The sequence below is a fragment of the Sorghum bicolor genome, chromosome 8, assembly GCF_000003195.3.
Source record: "Sorghum bicolor cultivar BTx623 chromosome 8, Sorghum_bicolor_NCBIv3, whole genome shotgun sequence".
NCBI classification, from domain to species: domain Eukaryota; kingdom Viridiplantae; phylum Streptophyta; class Magnoliopsida; order Poales; family Poaceae; genus Sorghum; species Sorghum bicolor.
The window spans coordinates 32,826,134-32,847,110 of record NC_012877.2 but is presented as its reverse complement, the minus strand read 5'-3'; the positions used below and the strand labels follow the sequence as shown (position 1 = coordinate 32,847,110).

Below are 20,977 nucleotides of genomic sequence, written 5' to 3'. Positions count from 1 at the left end.
TTTGGGTTCTTTTCCTGTCTTTTATCTTCTATAATATAATGATACGCAGCCCTCCTGCGTGTTTGAGAAAAAAAGAGAACCTGGGCTCCAGGAATATGTAAATTCTTCTCGTGGTTGGTAGCTCATGACTAGTGTTGGACAGAAGACTGTTTATCAAAAAGAGGGCTTCCTCATCCGGAAGATCTCACTGTGATCAAGCTGAAAAATCTATCAACCATTCGCTCTTGTCTTGTGTTTTTGTAAGAGAGTTCTGGTTCAAACTGTTAGCAATAGGCGCCCTAATGGGCTGTTATGGGTTGGTGCGGTTAAGCACCTTAGGGATTAAGATAGATTGATAAGGCAAGGATCACCGTTGATTGGGTGTTTCTATAAACCCTTAGGGATCCTTGCCTATATAATGTACCCCTGTACCTCTTTAATCAATCAATCAATCCCGAGGCTAATTGCTCTCATGGTATCAGATTAGGTTTAGCCTTCCGTTTCCGCTGCACCTTCCTTGCGTGCGTCGGCTGCCTGCCGCGCCGCCCTTCTCTTCGTGCGCGCCGGCCCTCGCCGTGCTGCGCTCTTCACCACAGCGCGCAGGCCCCTCGCCGTGCAGGCCCTCAGCCGCGCAGGCCCTCAGCTTTACCTTCGCGCGCAGGCCCTCAGCCGCGTGCCCACAGCCCCACGCGCGCCGGCCTCTGCTGTGCTGCGCCGCCATGGCTTCCTCTCCGCCCACCCCCAAAGGCACCGAAGACGCCTCCATCACCAACGAGATCGTCCAGGAGCGGGCGACCGCCGCCGCCGCCACCGCACAGCGCCTGGAACGCGACCACAAGGCCACGCGCGACGCTGCCCTAGCTCGCGCCCTCGAAGCCGAGCAGCAGGCTGCAGCCGCCGCCAAGGAGCGGGACGAGGCGGCCCAACGCGCCAGCGCAGCTCTCGCGCGCGCTGCCATGGAGCGGGCAGCACCGACGCCGCCATCGCGCCCGAGCCTTTGGGAGGAGTCCCTGCGTCGCCTAGAGGAACCCCTGCGCCAATTGATCTTCGTGCAACCATGCTTCACCACGAAACCGTGGCCCTGCTTCAACTTCACTCCCAGGCTGTCGCCGTCAGCAACATCCGGAACCACGTCACCACCATCCTTGACGTCGACTCCGGTAACTTCAACCGCTGGTGCGACCAGTTTCTGCTCATCCTCGGCAAGTTTTCTATCCAGGGCCATGTCCGCGAAGACCCTCCAGTCCCGATATTTCGTGATTGGGCCCGGATGGACTGCGTCGTCAAGTCCTGGATCGTCGCCACTGAAAGGTCCTAATATGGCTAGAGGGGGGGTGAATAGCCTATTTAAAAATTCTACAAATTCACTAGAGCAAGAGGTTAGTAAATAACAAAGCGAAGCTTTTTGCTCTAGCTCTAAAGGGGTGTTTGCAAGCCACCTATCCAACAATTCTAGTTGATATGATCACTAGGCAAACAAGAGCTATGTCTCTACTTAAACTAGAAAGCTACCTAAAGTTTCTAAAGTTTCTATACAAGTAGGTAAGCTATTGTAGTTTGCGGGAATGTCAGAGAGATGGTTTGATCTTTATACCACCGCGTAGAGGGGATGAACCAATCAATAAGATGAAGTCCAATCACCGGGAGAAATCCAATGAACAAACACAATGGAGACAAACAATTTTTCTCCCGATGTTCACGTGCTTGCCGGCACGCTACGTCCCCGTTGTGTCGACCAACACTTGGTGGTTCGGTGGCTAAGAGGTGTAGCACGAACCTCGTCCTCACTAGGACACCACAAGAACCTACCCACAAGTGAGGTAGCTCAATGACACGAGCAATCCACTAATGTTCCCTTGGCTCTCCGCCGAGGTAGGCACAAACCTCTCACAATCACCGGGAGATGGCCACGAACAATCACCAACTCGTGCCAATGCTCCTCCGCTGCTCCAAGCCGTCTAGGTGGCGGCAACCACCAAGAGTAACAAGAAAACCGCAGCCAAATCGATTCCCAAGTGCCACTAAATGCAATCACTCAAGCAAATGCACTTGGAATCACTCCCAATCTCACAAAGATGAATAATCTATGAAGGAGATGAGTGGAAGGTGTTTGCTTAGGCTCACAAGGATGTCTAGTAGTCAAGAATGCCAAGAGAGTGAGCCCTAAGCCGGCCAACAACTATTTATAGACCCCTCAAACAAATAGAGCCGTTGGCTCTCTTACTGGGTCTAACTCGGGGTCACTGGACGCTCTTAAAGGGGCACCGGACGCTCAACACCTGCGTCCGGTGCTCCAACGTCAGCCGCGTGTCAGAATCTAACGGTAACCTGCAGAGCACCGGACGCTGAGCAAGTTTCCACCGGACGCGTTTGGTGCACACCGGACCCATGCGCAGAGAGCTCCGCAAACTTGCACGGTCACCGGACGCACCCTAAGCGTACGGTGCTCACCGGACTCATGCGCAGAGAGGGTCGCCAAACCGCCTGCACACCGGACGCTAAGCACCGGACTCTCTCCGGTGCGTCCGGTGCACTCTGCTGCACCCGACAGCACACCGGACGCTAAAGGTCATCGTCCGGTGCCTCCGCGCAAAGCGCCCGGTGAGTGTTTCCTATTGAGAAACACTCCTGCGACTTCTCCAAAACTCCCACCGGCGCAATAGAAAATATGCACTTCATTTTCTCGAAAAGCGCCGAATCCGGCCGAGCAAGCTCGGCGGGAGGGAGAGAGGAACCCATCCTCTCTCTACCTTCCAACTACAACTCCCTTCTCAAAGAGTGCCAACACCACAAAGTGTGTACCAACAAGTGCACGTGTGTTAGCATTTTCACAATCATTTTCTTCGAAGGAGTTAAGTTAGCTCACTAGGTTCTAAATGCATGCACATGAACAATGACACCTAGTGGCACTTGATAACCGCTTAGCCAAAGAATTTCCTTCATTATAGTACGGCTATCTATCCTAAATGTGATCACACCCTCTATGGTGTCTTGATCACCAAAACCAAAACCCTAAGCAATACCTTTGCCTTGAACTTCATAGGGTTTTGTTTTTCTCTTTCTTCTTTTCCAAGTTGAGCAATTTATCGTCTTGTGGTCATCACCATCATCACCATGATCATCACTTGCTCCATCACTTGGCATGTACCAACCTCATTAAGTCTACACACACTTAGCATAGAGGTTAGTATTAGGGTTTCATCAATTATCCAAAACCAAACTAGGGCTTTCAGCCACGCTCACGAATGACCTGGGCGAGATCATCCGTGCTCAGGGCTCTACAGCCAGGCACGCCTGGCTTGCCGTCGAGTTGCAATTTCTCGGAAACCGCGAGGCTCGCTCCGTTCAGTTGGAGACGCGGTTTCGCAACTTCGTCCAAGGCGACCTCTCCGCCACCGAGTACTGCGGCCAGCTGAACAAGATGGCCGATGACCTCACGGCCCTCGGCGAGGTGATCACCGATCGCACCCTTGTCCTCAACGTCATCCGCGGCCTCAACGAGCGTTTTGCTCACGTCGGCACGCTTCTCCGCCGAGCCAAGCCTTTCCCCACGTTCCTGGAGACTCGTGAGGACCTCATCCTCGAGGAACTCACCATGGGACATCGCAAGGAGGCTCCTGACACTGCCCTCGCCGCCTCCACCCCTCCCACCACGGCACCGCCACCTTCCGTAGGTTCTGGAGGCACTGGAGGGGGCTCATAGGCCTCGAACAACCGCCGCAGCAAGCGCGGTGGCGGCGGCAAAGGACAAGGCAACAGTGGCACTTCAGGACAGGGCTATCGCCCTCCTGGTGGTGCCACACAGCAGCAGCAGCCGGCTGGGGGAGGGCGCCCTTGGCCCAGCTTCTACAATCCCTGGTCTGGCACCATCCAGATGTGGACAGGATGTCCTCGTTCGCTACTGGCACCCATCCCGGTGCCCCCTCATCTCCAGGCGCAGCATCAGGCTCAGCAGCAGGCCCTGTTTGCTCAGCAGCAGCAGTAGGCGCTTGTTGCTCACCAGCAACCCGCTGGTCAGTGGGCTGCTCCGTGGTTTTACAACCCTATGACCGGCCTGCTTTCCTGGGACCCGACGGGTCTCGCCGCCGCCTTCAGCACGACATCGTTGACCCCTCCTTCGTCCAACGAGTGGTATTTCGACTCAGGTGCTACTTCATATATGACATCTCAGCCCTCCTCACTTTCACATGTTCTTGTCCCGCGGTACCCTAACCCTTCATCTATTATTGTCGGTAATGGCTCTCTTATTCCTGTCACTGCCACTGGCTCCACAGAGTTATCATCCAAATTGCGTTTTAATAATGTCCTTGTATCACCACAAATTATTAAGAATCTTATCTCTGTTTGCCAATTTACTATTGACAATAATTGCTCTGTTGAGTTTGACCTCGCTGGTTGTTCAGTGAAGGTTCTTCCGTCTCGGAAAGAGATCGTCAGGTGCAATAGCTCTGGGCCGTTGTACCCACTTCGTCTTCCACTAGCACTCTCCTTTGCCGATCAGGGCTCTTCTCCACTGTGGCACCGGCGTCTTGGGCATCCTAGCCACGAGGCTCTGTCAAAGCTAGCGTCTAGTGTTTCACTCCCTATTCAGGATTGTTCAGATTTATGTCATGCGTGTCAACTCGGGCGACATGTTCGTCTGCCATTTCATTTGTCCACCTCCCGTGCATCTAGCAAGTATGATCTTATTCATTGTGATTTATGGACCTCTCCAGTTATCAACATTTCTGGTTATAAATATTATTTGGTCATCCTCGATGATTGCACTCATTATTTGTGGACATTTTCTTTACGCCTTAAATCTGACACTTTCAGCACGCTGGCTCAATTCATCGCCCACGTCTCCACTCAGTTTGGCGCCCGCGTCAAAGCAGTACAGTGTGACAACGGGAGAGAGTTTGACAACTCTAGTACCCGTTCTTCCTCACCCAGGGCATCCACCTTCGCATGTCCTGCCCTTACACCTCGCCTTAGAACGGTAAAGCTGAACGCGTTATTCGGTCTATCAATAATGTTGTTCGCTCCCTGCTCTTTCAGGCATCCATGCCTCCCTCCTACTGGGTGGAGGCTTTCTCCACGGCGACTGTCCTACTCAACATATTGCCCACCAAGACTCTAGAATTCTCCACTCCTCATTTTGCCTTATTTGGCAAACCACCCACATATGATCATCTACGAGTCTTCGGTTGCAAATGTTATCCCAACATGTCTGCCACTGCTCCTCACAAGCTTGCCCCCAGGCCTGTCCTGTGTGTCTTCCTAGGCTACTCAGCTCATCATAAAGGGTACCGCTGCCTTGACCTATCATCTAATAGAGTCATCATTTCCCGGCACGTCGTCTTCGATGAAACGGCCTTCCCTTTCGTTGAGTGTCATGGTCAAAGTACTCTAGCAGATCTCGAGTTTCTTGCCGATGACACTACTGATGTTGTGCCCATGTACATTGTAACCCTAGCCTATTAGGCTATATAATGAATGTCACCCCCCCTGATTAGGGTGTGCGGTGTTTCTACACTCTCTCTCCGGTGCCGAAGACCTTCCGTAGCGCTCTGGCTAACCCCAATGGGCGAGCTGCTATGGAGGAAGAACACGGTGCTCGTGCAGAATCACACCTGGGATCTCGTGCCTCGTCCTCCTTGGGCCAACATTGTCACTGGAAAGTGGATCTTCAAGAACAAACTTCAGTCTGATTGCTCCCTCGAGCGGTACAAGGCATGTTGGGTTCTTCGTGGTTTTACCCAGCGGCCTGGTGTGGACTTTGATGAGACCTTCAGCCCTGTGGTGAAACCCGCTACTATCCGCACAGTGCTCTCCTTAGCGCTCACTCGTCACTGGCCAATTCACCAGTTGGATGTGAAGAACGCCTTTCTTCATGGGACTTTGACTGAGACAGTGTACTCTCAGCAGCCGTCTGGGTTCGAAGATCCAGCTCATTCGGATTATGTCTGTCGCTTGAAGAAGTCGCTCTATGGCCTGAAGCAGGCTCCTCGTGCTTGGTAGAGTCGGATGGTCTCTTACTTGCTGTCCATTGGGTTTGTCGAAACCAAATCAGATACCTCACTCTTCATCTACCAGCGCGGATCAGACACAGTCTATCTGTTGCTCTATGTCGATGATATTGTTCTCACAGCCTCATCGTCCTTCTTTCTTAGGCGGATCATCTTGGCTCTTCAGCGAGAGTTCGCCATGAAAGATCTTGGTGAACTACATCACTTTCTCGGTATGCATGTTCAGCGGCGTGGTGATGGACTACTGCTCTCACAGCGACGGGATGGCCGAGTGCAAGCCGTGGTCTACACCAGTTGACACCAACTCCAAGGTTGCTGCAGATGAGGGGGCCCTTGTGTCTGATGCTACATACTTTCGTAGCCTTGCTGGAGCTCTTCAGTACTTGACGTTCACTCGCCCAAATATTGCATATGCAGTTCAGCAGGTCTGCCTTCACATGCATGACCCTCGAGAGCCTCACCTTGCTGCTCTGAAGCGTATTCTTCAATATGTTCGGGGCACACTTCACCTCGGTCTACTGCTGCGACCGACTACTTTGGCTGATCTTGTTGTTTACACCGACGCTGATTGGGCTGACTGTCCTGACACTCGCACATCCAGCTCGGGTTATGCAGTGTTCCTTGGTGACAACCTTGTTTCCTGGTCTTCCAAGCGTCAGAATATAGTATCAAGGTCAAGTGCTGAAGCCTAGTATCGTGCAGTAGCAATTGGAGTTGCAGAGGCGACCTGGCTACGTTAGCTTCTCTTGGAACTGCATGCCCCACTTAGGCGCGCCACACTGGTGTATTGTGACAACATCAGTGCTGTCCGCATGACCTCCAATCCGGTGCAGCATCAGCGCACCAAGCACATTGAGATTGATCTTCACTTCGTCCGGGAGCGAGTCGCCATTGGTGATCTATGAGTTCTGCATGTTCCTACTTCCTCGTAGTATGCTGAGATCTTCACCAAGGGTGTCATCTACGGTATCCCGTACTCCAGGAGACGTCGCGCCCGCGACGTACGCAGGGCGACCGAGCGCGCGCGGGACAGGGCCAGCGCGTCGCAGGGGGGAGGCGCCCAACAGATTAGGGGCTAGATTAGGAAATAGAATTATAATTAGCCTTATATTCAGGAGAGTTTTACTCCAACTAGTATTCAGCCCTTGGTTATATATACTTGTAATCAGGACTTGAGATATCAAGGAAACTATTGTTACCCTAATCTCTCTCTCCCCCAACGATCTCAAGCCTGAGTCGCCGAGAGGGGTATAACCTCCGACGATCGGAAGACCACGGCAGGAGACTACGAACTCCGTAGTCGAGGGCCTCCTACCCTAGATCACCAGGCCCTTGACAACCTGGTATCAGCTAGCCGCCGATCTTCTTCCACCGCCGCTGCATCTAGCCACGCACCCGCCGCCACCGCCGCCGCCGACCATAGAAACATCTGTCCGTCGTCCCCCACCTCTGCTACTTCTGTTAACATGGCGGAACCCACCCTGGCCGATCTACTGAAGGCCATGGAGACGCTCACCGCGGACGTGACAGCAATGAAAGCTGACATGGCGTCCATGAAGGCCCAATCCTCGTCGTCATCCGGCAGCGGGGACGATCGCCGTGCTGAGGGGCTGCGCGACCAGGAGTTCCACCCTAAGCACAAGAAGTGGGATTTTCCCCGCTTCGATGGCTCGTCCGACCCCATGCTCTTCCTCAACAAGTGCGAGGCCTACTTCCGCCAACATCGCACCATGGCGGAGGAACGCGTGCTCATGCCGTCCTACCATCTTGATGATGTCGCGCAACTCTGGTTCACACAACTGCAGGACGATGACGGCACGCCATCCTGGGGCACTTTCAAGGATCTTCTCAACCTGCGGTTCGGGCCTCCTCTCCGCTCAGCGCCTATGTTCGAGATCGCCGAGTGCCGCCGCACGGGCACTGTGGAGGACTACTCCAACCGCTTCCAGGCCCTCCTTCCGCGAGCCGGCAGGCTAGAAGAGGCGCAGCGGGTGCAGCTTTACACGGGCGGCCTACTTCCGCCGCTGAGCCACGCCGTCCGCCTCCACCACCCGGAGACTGGCAGCCGCCATGAGCCTGGCGCGCCAGGTGGAACTGATGGAGCAGTCGAGGCCGGCTCCGCCGCCCGCCCGAGCGCCCCAGCGCGGTCTCCTGGCCGCACCGGCGCCCCGGCCGACGCTCCCTGCTCCCACGCAGCCATTGGCACTGCCGGCTCCCCTGCCCGCCAATTAGCAGGGTCGCGCCGAGGGTGCCATCCGCCGCCTCTCCAAGGACGAGATGGCGGAACGACGTCGACAGGGCCTTTGCTTCAACTGCAATGAGCCGTACACCAGGGGCCATAATCGCTTCTGCAAACGACTCTTCTTCGTGGACGGGGTGGAGGTCGACGACGTTGAGGACGCTGCGGAAGCTGGGGACCAGGCCGCAGGGACGGACGCGCCCTGCTACTCCCTCCACGCCGTGGCAGGCGTTCGGCTCAGCGACACGCTGCGCGTCCGCGTGATGGTGGGCTCCGTGTCCCTCGTCGCCCTCTCGGACTCCGGATCCTCCCACAACTTCATCTCCGAGCGGGCAGCGCAACGCACGGGTTTGCTGGTCGTTTCCCGACCCCGGCTCTCCGCCGTAGTGGCCAACGGTGAACGGATTGCTTGTCCAGGCGTCCTGCCTCAGGCGCCCTTCGTCATCCAGGGCTCGTCGTTCACGGCCGACCTCTTCATCATGCCCTTGGCCGGGTTCGACGTCGTCCTCGGCGCACAGTGGCTGGGCACGCTCGGGCCCGTCACTTGGGACTTCACCGCGCGCACCATGTCCTTCCAGCAGCAAGGCGCTACGATTCTGTGGCGCGCCGAGGCCGAGCCGGGGAGCAGCTCCGTCTGCACCACCACAGCCTCCCCATCGCTCCTGGACGAGCTGCCGGCGTCGTTCGGGGGGGTGTTCGCGGAGCCGCAAGGGCTGCCCCCGCCACGTTCTCGCGATCACGGCATCACTCTTCAGCCAGGCGCGCCACCGGTGGCAGTACGGCCCTCCTGCGCACAAGGACGAGCTTGAACGCCAATGCGCGGTCATGATGCAGCAGGGGCTGATCCGTCGCAGCTCCTCGGCGTTTTCTTCCCCGGTGCTCCTCGTCAAGAAAGCGGACGGCTCTTGGCGTTTTTGCGTTGACTACCGCGCCTTGAACGCCATCACAGTGAAGGATGCCTTTCCCATCCCGGTGGTGGACGAGCTGCTAGATGAACTGCGTGGCGCCAAGTTCTTCACCAAGCTCGACCTTCGCTCGGGCTACCACCAGGTCCGCATGCGGGCGTCCGACATCGACAAGACGGCGTTCCGAACCCACGATGGCCTCTATGAGTTCTTGGTGATGCCGTTTGGGCTTTGCAACGCGCCGGCGACATTCCAAGCCCTCATGAACGACGTCCTGCGCCCTTTCCTTCGTCGGTTTGTGCTTGTGTTTTTTGACGATATTTTGATCTACAGCACTTCGTGGGCCGACCACCTTCGACACCTCCGTGCTGTCCTCACCGTGCTGCAACACCACCAGCTGTTCGTCAAACGCTCCAAGTGTGCCTTCGGGGTGTCGTCCATCTCCTACCTCGGCCACATCATCTCCGAGGCGGGCGTGGCCATGGACTCCGCCAAGGTGCAGGCGGTGGCTGACTGGCCGCAGCCCCGTTCGGCGCGTGCTGTGCGGGGATTCCTGGGCTTGGCGGGGTACTACCGCAAGTTTGTCCAGGACTACGGCACCATCGCTGCCCCGCTGACCGCATTGTTGAAGAAGGATGGCTTCGCGTGGACCGACGACGCAGCCGCGGCCTTCCAGGCGCTCAAGGCCGCCATCACCTCGGCGCCGGTGCTGGCCCTCCCCAACTTTCAGCTAGAGTTCATCGTCGAGTGCGACGCCTCGACGCACGGTTTCGGCGCGGTGCTGCTCCAGGACAAGCACCCCATCGCTTTCTTCAGCCGGCCCGTCGCTCCTCGCCATCGTTCGCTCGCTGCATACGAGCGCGAACTCATAGGGCTGGTGCACGCTATTCGTCACTGGAGACCATACTTGTGGGGGCGGCGTTTCACGGTTCGGACGGACCACTACAGCTTGAATTTCCTCCTCGACCAACGCCTCTCCACGATCCCGCAGCATCACTGGGTCGGCAAGCTCCTGGGCTACGACTTCTCGGTGGAGTACAAGCCCGGCGCTCAGAACACTGTCGCCGACGCACTGTCCAGGCGCGACACTCCAGAGGGGGTGGTGTTGGCCATCTCCGCCCCACGCTTCGACTACATCGAGCGGCTCCGTCAGGCCCAGGTGCAGGACCCCGCCCTCGTTGCCATCCGCGACGAGCTGACTGCTGGCACGCGATCGGCGCCCTGGAGTATCATCGACGGGCTGGTCACATATGACAGCCGGCTGTACGTGCCCTCAGTCTCGGCCCTTCTTCGGGAGATAGTGGCTGCGGTGCATGACGACGGCCACGAAGGGGTGCAGCGCACCCTCCACCGGCTCCGGCGCGACTTCCACTTCCCCGACATGGGCCGAGTTGTGCAGGATTTTGTTCGCGCCTGCCCCACTTGCCAACGCTTCAAGACGGAGCACCTGCACCCCGCCGGCCTTCTGCTACCTCTGCCCGTGCCCACTGGGGTGTGGACCGACATTGGCCTCGACTTCATCGAGACTCTTCCGCGCGTCAAAGGAAAATCGGTCATCCTCACCGCGGTCGACCGTTTCAGCAAGTATTGTCATTTTATACCTTTGGCTCATCCCTACTTTGCTGAGTCTGTGGCACAGGCGTTCTACTCCGGCATCGTGCGTCTCCACGGGCTGCCGCAGTCCATGGTCTCGGACCGGGACCCGGTGTTTACTTCCATTTTCTGGAAGGAGCTGATGAGACTCCTGGGAGTCAAATTGCACATGACTACGGCGTTTCATCCACAGTCTGATGGCCAAACGGAGGCTGCCAACCGCGTCATTGCCATGTACCTCCGCTGTTTTTCAGGGGACAGGCCCCGAGACTGGTTGCGGTGGCTGCCGTGGGCGGAATAGATCTACAACACCGCCTACCAGTCATCCCTGCGGGAGACACCTTTCCGCGTGGTCTACGGTCGCGATCCGCCGTCTCTCCGGTCGTATGAAGCTGGCGATACTCGGGTCGCTGCAGTGGCCCAATCGATGGAAGAACGCGAGCAGTTCTTGGCGGACGTCCGACATCGCCTGGAACAGGCACAGGCCATGCAGAAGCGCTATTACGACAAGTCACACAGGGCTGTGTCCTATGCTGTTGGTGATTGGGTACTGCTCCGTCTTCGCCATCGACTGGTGGCCTCTCTGTCCCAAGCGCCGAAGTGCAAGCTGCAGCCCCGCTTCTATCCGTCTCTCCGGTCGTATGAAGCTGGCGATACTTGGGTCGCTGCAGTGGCCCAATCGATGGAAGAACGCGAGCAGTTCTTGGCGGACGTCCGACATCGCCTGGAACAGGCACAGGCCATGCAGAAGCGCTATTACGACAAGTCACACAGGGCTGTGTCCTATGCTGTTGGTGATTGGGTACTGCTCCGTCTTCGCCATCGACTGGTGGCCTCTCTGTCCCAAGCGCCGAAGTGCAAGCTGCAGCCCCGCTTCTACGGGCCGTACCGCGTCTCCGAGATCATCAACGAGGTGGCTGTGCGCCTCGAGCTACCTCCGCGCGCCAAGCTGCATGACGTCTTCCACATCGGCCTCCTCAAGAAATGGGTTGGCGCGCCCCCGCCGGCGCCCCCACCGCTGCCCACTGTGCACCATGGCGCCGTCGATCCTGAGCCGGAGCCGGAGCGTGCTGTTCGCGCGAGGGTCGCGCGGGGTGTCCACCAGGTTCTCGTCCGTTGGAAGGGCGAGCCAGCTGCCTCTGCTACATGGGAAGACCTCGACTCCTTCGTCGCCAAGTATCCAGCGTTCCAGCTCGAGGACGAGCTGGTCGTCGAGGGGGGGAGAGATGTCATGTACGGTATCCCGTACTCCAGGAGACGTCGCGCCCGCGACGTACGCAGGGCGACCGAGCGCGCGCGGGACAGGGCCAGCGCGTCGCAGGGGGGAGGCGCCCAACAGATTAGGGGCTAGATTAGGAAATAGAATTATAATTAGCCTTATATTCAAGAGAGTTTTACTCCAACTAGTATTCAGCCCTTGGCTATATATACTTGTAATCAGGACTTGAGATATCAAGGAAAGTATTGTTACCCTAATCTCTCTCTCCCCCAACGATCTCAAGCCCGAGCCGCCAAGAGGGGTATAACCTCCGACGATCGGAAGACCACGGCAGGAGACTACGAACTCCGTAGTCGAGGGCCTCCTACCCTAGATCACCTGGCCCTTGACAAAGGGACTGCCTACCTCAGTGTTCACGGAGTTTAGGTCCAGTCTAAACGTGCAAAGTGACTGACGTTTTGACTGTGGGGGAGTGTTAGCAATAGGCGCCCTAATGGGCTGTTATGGGCTATTATGGGCTGGTGCGGTTAAGCACCTTAGGGATTAAGATAGATTGATAAGGCAAGGATCACCGTTGATTGGGTGTTTCTATAAACCCTTAGGGATCCTTGCCTATATATTGTACCCCTGTACCTCTTGAATCAATCAATCAATCCCGAGGCTAATTGCTCTCACAAACTTGTACAAAGAGTCAGCCTGCAGTTATTTTCCCTGCAGATCAGTGATGAGTGTCTAACCTTGGGATTTGAGAGTCTAATCATTCCATTAGTGGAGATGACTATATATAGGAGCCTCATTAGGAAAGGATCCATTAGGATCATGCATTTTAGGATAATGATTAACCATAGCCTTGGTGCCTCTATTGTATTGACTGGCTATATATCCTGCACCCCCCCACATTGGGTGTGTGGTGTGATTCCTATACTTCTCTACATGGTATCACGAGTCCAGGCCTAGGTCCACTCGCCCACCCCTCCTCCTGCTGCTGCACCACCACCTTGGTCGCGCTCCTCTCCCTCTCCCACCTCTGGCACTGGTCCTCCTTGCCAAGCCGCCACCATGACTACCGGTCCCCTTTCCAGCAACTCCTCTGCTGCCCTCAACAACTCCTCAGCCTCGGCACCGGCTGTCTTCTCCATCCCCCCTATGCCTCGATCAGTCAAATCCCATGTGCCGATCACCCTCGAGTTGAAATGCCCTAACTTCACTTGCTGGTCGTCCTTCTTCCTCTCCCTGTGCGGCAAATTTGGCCTTCTCCTGCATGTCGATGGCACGCAGGAGGCATGCCCTACCAATGCGGCTTGGTCTGCTGCTGACTCCTGTGTCCGCAAGTGGCTCCTCAGCACCGTCGGGGACGATGTCCTCGATCTCGCTGAGGCCCCGGATCAGACCGCCCTCAGCTCTGGATGGCGATCTCCAGCATCTATCAGGCGAACAAGGCCTCTCGCGCCGTCTTCCTGAGTCACGAATTCCATTCGATGACTCAGGGTGCCCTCTCCATCGATGCCTACCGCTAGAAGATGAAGACCATGGCCGACGCTTTGTGCGACGTTGACCACACCGTCATTGAATCGCAGCTTGTCCTCAACCTACTGCCTGGCCTCAAGCCTCGTTTTTCTAGCACCGCCGACAACATCGTAGATTCCACTCTGCTGCCCAACTTCGCCACAGTTGGACCTCGGCTACGTAGTTCGTAGCCTTGATCCGTGAGGTTGGTGTGAGGTTTTACCCCTCGGCACCCTATTGTTGAAGGGGATGAAATTAAAAAAAGTTGGTGGGCAGACAGCCCCCGCAACTTTGTGCTTAAGGTAGAAGACCTCTCACACAGGCCGAAAAAACCCCCCGAACTCTCTGCCTTGCCTCACACAGGGGCCCGTAACACTGTGAATGGGCCGGTCCACTTTACCTGTGCTTTGGGAATGTAGGACAGGCGAGGGAGCTTTTTTCTGCACAAACTGCACATTACTGCAGTTGTGCCGGTGGCAGCCGGGAGTCAAACTTACGATTGGGGCCTTCCCACGATGGGGCCGGAACCACTCGTGCTAAAGCTCGTCCGCAAGGGGATGAGATTAAGACGAGGAAGGTAGATTAGGAGATAGAAATATTGTTCTTGCTTAATCCTTCACCAGGAGCCATTCGGCTTACATATAGGCACTAGGCTGCCAATCACTCCTCTAATCTGTCTCTCAATCACTCATTAATATGTTTCTAAATTGCACCAGCTAATGGTGTGCCTCTAATTAACAGCAAATTAGCCACTTTCCTGGCCAGCTGTTCCTGCCTTATCTATGCGGCTAAACTCCTCACCCCACATGAGAAATAGTCCAAACAAGAACTTTTGTTTGTTTTAAACTATAACTTGGTTTTGGTTGACACTGAATTTGTGTTGGAGGAAACAATTCATTAGTGTACTTCAAGAAAAATACTTGTATAAATATTCAACTTAGCCTACATTGTTATTGTTATATATAAGAATTCACATTGGTGTTAATTCGTTATGAAATTTTTGTGATATGCTCATTGTAAAACATCCCATTAAGTGATAATAAGGTAGATTGACTCTAAAGAAACTAAGGTAGCCCTATTGCACAATATAAATTATACATTGCAATATTATTAAATATTAAATCAAACTGACTGTCTGGAACATGGTTTGTAGATAATATGTTTGCTATGGATATTATTAGGTCATAAAATATCCTTATGATTGATTTGACATTTATACAATTAATCAGACTATCAGCCAGTCTTAAAGTTAAAACTAATTATAAACATCATATTATTGGACAATGACTAAGTTTGGTTACTCAGATTTTGAGCTCTAGCAATGCAATGCCTAGTACATAGCTTTAGCTCTTTGCTTCTGTTGGTGCACATGCATGCTTTTCGTATATTTGTTTAATTATTTAATAGTTACAACTTACTTTCATCTCTGCCATTTCAGGTTGCTGCTAGGGTAAAATCAGATGATGAAAAAGATGAGTGGTTTGTCGTGAAGGTCATACATTTCGATAAGGAAACAAAAGAGTATGTATCTATAATCTATTTTATTTTTTTCTATCTGTAGGGCAAACATCTGTTTGTGATATAAAAGTTTACTTGGGGGAAAAATTACCTTTGAATGGAGGTAATGTTAACGTTTCTTTCAAGATCCTGGGTAGGTAAGGCACCACATTATTGATGGGACAATAGGAAATTTTAAGGTATCCGCTGTACTGCTAAAAATTGCCCCGCAGAAACTGAGACAGCTATGAGGATGACATCTCCAGCACTGAATCTCACCATAATAAATAAGAAAAAGAGGAAAAGTGGGCATTGCATTTTATCATGTAGAGAGGAGGTAATAACAAGCTATTACTGGCTTGGCATGCAATATAGTTTGATGAGATTGATATCATGCTTATGATAACTCTTTGTTAGTGGTTTCTCCTTACTAAACAATTTGTGCTAGTTGCCCCTGGACAACCTATTAGCGACCATAACATTTTAGTGTGCCTGTTGCTGATGCCTTATATGTGACCATCGTTCTGTAAGTATCACTCATTTAATATTGATGCATGTGCAGGTATGAAGTACTTGACGAAGAACCAGGTGATGACGAAGAGAGCACCCAAAAGTATGAGAGGTTTAAGTTCCTAACTATCTGTCCTTTTTTAGTTTCTTGTATATGAACAATTAATGAAATTACCTCCAATATTTTTCTCCAAATATTCAACTTTGAGTTTTGAGTTTTCTTCCTCGAATATGAATGAGACCTGTGATCATATCATTAAAAACAAAAAGATACACAAATAACACATGGGGAAACGGAATGCCCCTCCACTACCACAAGGCAAACAGCCTAAAGCTTAGAAGACACTACATAGTTGCCTCCTTTGAAATTGCCCTAAGGACAACATCAACACTAGCAGACTTCCCATTAAACATACACCTGTGGGCTGACTAGTGAAGTGAGAAATCATAGGAGATAATCGGAGGAGGGGGATCTCGATAATGAGGAAGATCGTCTTCTGTGCTTGAGTCTACAGGTTTTTGGTTTTTCTCTTCTTCCCTCTCCTGTTGACTGTATTAGACATGCATCCGTTCACTATATTTAGACATGTTGTACGGTGGCATGTGCACGCCCTGGTATGATGTAGTTGTGTGTGGCTGCATGTGTGTGCCTCTGTAAACAGTCTGAGGAGTGGCTGTAATGCCTCCCGACTTTATATATATATATATATGCAAGATCACCCCCCCCTAATAGGGTGTGCGGTGTTTCTCATTCTCTACATGGTATCGGGATCTGATCCTACCCTTCCGCTTCCGCTCTCCTTCCTTTTCTCTTTTATGTACAACTAGAATGAGAAACACCGCACACCCTGTTAGGGGGTGATCTTGCATATATATATGCTTCGTGAATGGTCATGGAGCACCCGAACATGTCCACGAACTGATGAGTCGAATGGACATGGAGCACCCGAACCAGTCCTTGGTCGTGATGTCCGCGAACTGATGAGTCGAATGGACATGGAGCACCCGAACATGTCCTAAGGCAACCTGGTCATGGACGAAGTGAATGTTGATCTCGATATGCTTCGTGCGACGGTGGTGGACAGGATTAGCAGTCATGTAGACTGCGCTAACATTGTCACAGTAGACGACATGGAGTATGTTCGGGTCCTCGCGCTGGCGGCTCAAGAAGGGTGGCGTGCCCATCATATGGACGTCAAGTCTGCATTTCTCAACGGCGACCTCAAGGAGGAGGTCTACGTGCAGCAGCCGCTAGGCTACACCGTCGCTGGAGAAGAAGGGAAGGTATACAGGCTGCGCAAGGCCCTCTACGGCCTACTGCAAGCCCTGCGCGCGTGGAACGCAAAGCTAGACAACACCTTGAAGGCTTTGGGCTTCCAGCAGAGCGACCACGAAGCGGCGATGTACAGGCGGGGCAGTGGGCGCACTGTCCTGCTTGTCGGCGTCTACGTCGACGACCTGATCATCACCGGCGCTGCGGAAGATGAAGTGGAGGCGTTCAAGGCTCAAATGAAGCAGATCTTCGACATGAGCGACCTCGGCACACTCACCTTCTACCTCGGCGTCGAGGTGCACCAGGATGCCACCGGGATCACTCTGCGGCAAACTCACTATGCCAAGAGGATTCTCGAGTTGGGGGGCATGGATGGCTGCAATCCTGCCAACACTCCCATGGAGGAGCGTCTTCGACTCAGCAAGAACAGCACGGCTGCTCAGGTCGACCCCACTCACTACCGGCGCCTCATCGGAAGCTTGCGCTACGTGGTGCACACATGCCCTGACCTGGCCTACGCTGTCGGCTTTGTGAGTCGGTTCATGGAGCGGCCAACTGTCGAGCATCAAGGGGCGGTCAAGCGAATCCTGCGCTACCTCGCCGGCACGCTGGACTACGGCCTCCACTACATCAAGGCTCCAGGAGGCGCTCGCTTCATCGGCTACACCGACAGTGACCTCGCCGAGCGACGTTGATACGAGCAAGAGCACGAGTGGGTCACTCTTCTTCCTCGGCAGCTGCCTGGTCAGTTGGCATTCCATCAAGCAGAAGGTGGTGGCTCTTTCTAGCTGTGAAACCGAATACAATGCTGCTTCCACTGCTGCTACTCAAGCTCTGTGGCTGTCACGGCTGCTAGCTGAGCTCCTTGACAGAAGTGTCTAGGTGGTGGAACTGAAGATGGACAGCAAGTCAGCACTTGCTCTGGCCAAGAATCCAGTCTTCCATGAAAAGAGCAAGCACATCAGGATCAAATACCATTTCCTCAGAAGCTGCCTGGAAGATGGAACCATCAAGGCTGAGCATGTGTCTACTACTGATCAGCTCGCCGACATTCTGACAAAGTCTCTAGGCAAGGCAAAATTCCAGGAGATGAGGGGAAGAATTGTCTTGAGGCAGATCAACCCCAAGGCAAACAAGGCTAAGGGGGAGAATTGACAGGGTTAGCCTAGTGTTAGCCTAGTTACCATTTACCTTGCTGTAATTGTGTTTTACTTTACCTAATAGGTTCCTTGGCAGCCAAGTTGAATATGGTGCCTTGTGAACCAAGTTGCTGTTAGACAGTTTTGCTTTAGGTGGTTAGAATCTGTCAGGGACATGTTGGGATGTTGTCTGCTCTCTAGGCTATATATGCAGCAGCCCCTCTCCCTTGTATTGTGTGTGAGTTTACATTGCAAGTTTAATACAATCCAAGCGGCCTCTGGCCAAGCTGCCCTCTGGCAGTTCAATTCCAGTTTTGCAATTAGTTCATGCCAACAGGGACAACTCCTGTTGGAAGAGGGTCACTCTTGATGTAGCGAGGCGGGGAGGGAATCATGCTGGAGCATAGAGGAGGTGGTCCAGCAGGGGACTCAGTTGGCGAGCTGGGGGCGGGTGTACGCTGGGTGTAGACATGGACGACTAGTGGTTTGCCTAAGGAGGGCGTCAGAGGCGGCTGTACAAGAGGCACCGCCATGGGCGCCTGTGCAGAGGGTGCCTTGGGCACCTGTACAGAGGGCACCGGGGGTGCTAGCGGAGTGGGTGCTGGGGGTGCCTGTACAGAGGGCGCCATCGGCGCCGACGATGTGGACGCCTGTACAGATTGAGCTGGAGAGGACATGAGGGTGCTCGGTGGCCGGGGCATGGAGAAGCTCGGTGGGGGCGGTCTGAACACCGGTGTGCCCAAGTTGGCCACCGGCTCGGAGGGCGTAGGTGCTTGCAGGATGCCAGCAGCCCCCAGTGTACCTGCAGGTGGAAATGAAACTAACGAAGAATTGTCGTTAGTTAGAAAATCAAGCTCGTGTGTGGGTGGCGAAGGTCGATGAAGGGAGAAAGACAATGTTGTTTTGTTGAAAACAACGTGACGGGAGATGATGACACGGTTTGTGGCGAGGTCGAGGCACCTGTAGCCCTTGTGGTCCGGAGAATAGCCAATAAAGGCAAACAAGGAAGAGCGGGGAGCGAGCTTGTGTGGAGTGGTGGCGGTGAGGTTGGGGTAGCAGGTGCCCCCGAAAGCCTGAAGCTCACGGTAGGAGGGAAGAGTGCCATGGAGAGCGAAGAAAGGAGTGCTCATGTTCAGGGTCTTGGTTGGAAGATGATTGATGAGGAGGGTGGCGGTGGCAAGACCATCGGCCTAGTAGGTGGAGAGCATGGATGCTTGGAACAACAATGTGCGAGTGACATTGTTGACGGTGCGAAGCATGCGCTCAACTTTGCTATTTTCCTGCGAGGTGTAGGGGCATGATATACGAAGGGTGACACCTTTGGCCGAGAAGAAAGCGCGAGGCGTGGAGTTGTCAAACTCACGCTCGTTGTCACACTGCACAGACCTGATGGTGCAACCAAACTGAGTTAGCACACAGGCAAAAAAGTGCGAGAGAGTAGTAAAGGTGTCAGACTTTAGCTTAAGAGGGAAAGTCCAAAGAAAATCCGAGCAATCATTGATAATTACGAGATAATATTTGAAACCGGATACACTGATGATCGGGGTTGTTCACAAATCACAATGTATCAAGTCAAAATTTTTAGATGCGCGCGACAAGGAATTGGTAAAAGGCAAGCGAACATGACGCCCAAGCTAACAAGCATGGCAGAGGGTGTCATCGTCGGGCTTGCTGCAGATGATGGAGGACGACTTGGCAAGAGTTTGAAGAGTGGCCTTCCCGGGATGGCCGAGACGACAATGCCAAGTTGCTGAGGAAGGAGTGGCCACAAGAGTGCAGGAACTGGATGGTGACGATGGGAGCTGCAAGGTGTAGAGGGGTCCCGAGCTATCACAGTGAAGGAGGAGGTTCCTAGTACGAAGATCCTTCACAGAAACACTGAGAGGGTCAAACTCAACTGATACAAGATTTGGGTCAAACTCAACTGATACAAGATTATCAGTGGTGAATTGCCGAATTGACACAAGATTTTTAATGATGTCAGGGGCAATGAGAACATTGTTGAGTCGAAATGGGCCAGTGAGGGTTGAGTAGCCGGTGCCAAAAACCGGAAGGGTGGCGCCATTGCCCACAACAATGGAGGTAGGAAAGGAGGAGGTTGGTGACATGGTGACCATACTAGGATTGTCGCGATGTGACAAGAAGCGCCCGAGTCGAAGACCCACTCAAAGGAGTTGGGCGGTTGAGTGAGGGCAACGGTGTTGAAGGCGCTGGCGAGGGACTCAAGAGTCCAAGGCGACCAAGTTGGAGAGGCCGCCTTTGGTGGCGCCGACGACGGGTAGTAAGTCCCAGGAGCCGGAGGAGGTGCGTAGTAGGCCGCCAGGGTGTGCTGTGGCGGGGGGACGCGAGGTGGGGGACCACGGGGACCTCCAGGGGTACAGGCGGGCCACATGTGAATGGACCCGGTCCACGTGTCGAGGAGGGAGGGCCATTGCGCGCTGCCCTGCACGCTGCCCTGTGCGCCGCCCTGCGTGCTGCCCTAGCCGCGTCCACCGCTGTGACGCTGCCCGCGGCCGTTGCCAGACGAGGCCCCCTCGGCCGCCTGGTGAGGGCGTGGGGAGGCAGGAACGGAGGCCGGCTGGGGGCAGGAGTCTTGCTTGATGACTAGGCGACGAGGGTCGAGGGAGGACCCTAGGGAGGCGCCATGTTGAGCTCGGCCAGGCGCAGATCAGCCCTAACGTTAGCAAACGAGGGTAAAGGCCTTTGGCGGGTGATGAGCTGCGACATGAACGGGGAGCGCTCGTTGAGGCCGCGCAGGATGTTCAGTACAAGGGTACGATTCTGAACGGGCTCACCAAGGTCAGCAATGCATCTGCCATGCCCTTCATCTTTCGGTAGTAATCATCGACGGAGAGAGCACCCTAGGAGAGTGTGCGGAACTCGGCGTCGAGAAGCATGGCGCATGACTTGCGATTGTTCAAGTACTGTTGTTCAACGCCTAGCCATGCTTCCCGAGCGGAGATGTCATCATGCTCGTGGATGACGTCCGGAAGGTCGGTGGAGATGGTGTTGAAGATCCAGGAAATAATCACGCAGTCCATGCGGGACCACGCCGGGTCGTTGAGGCGGGAGGCGTCGGTAAGGACGTGGTCCTTCAACGCGAAGCGAC

The 20,977-nt window shown here is 54.2% G+C and overlaps 1 protein-coding gene across 10 annotated transcripts in view; it reads left to right on the top strand.

Annotated features, from left to right (window-relative positions):
* The window catches only part of LOC8086164 (SAGA-associated factor 29), a 71,527-nt gene that overhangs the window by 35,224 nt on the left and 15,326 nt on the right, over positions 1–20,977 (top strand). For 6 of the 10 annotated variants that reach the window (XM_021466187.1, XM_021466184.1, XM_021466180.1 and 3 more), the window contains 2 exons: positions 14,888–14,970; positions 15,509–15,568. In XM_021466187.1, coding sequence (XP_021321862.1) covers positions 14,888–14,970; positions 15,509–15,568 — 143 coding nt within the window. The remainder of the gene's footprint in view (positions 1–14,887; positions 14,971–15,508; positions 15,569–20,977) is intronic. The other 4 variants (XM_021466185.1, XM_021466183.1, XM_021466178.1 and 1 more) reach the window with 1 other exon arrangement.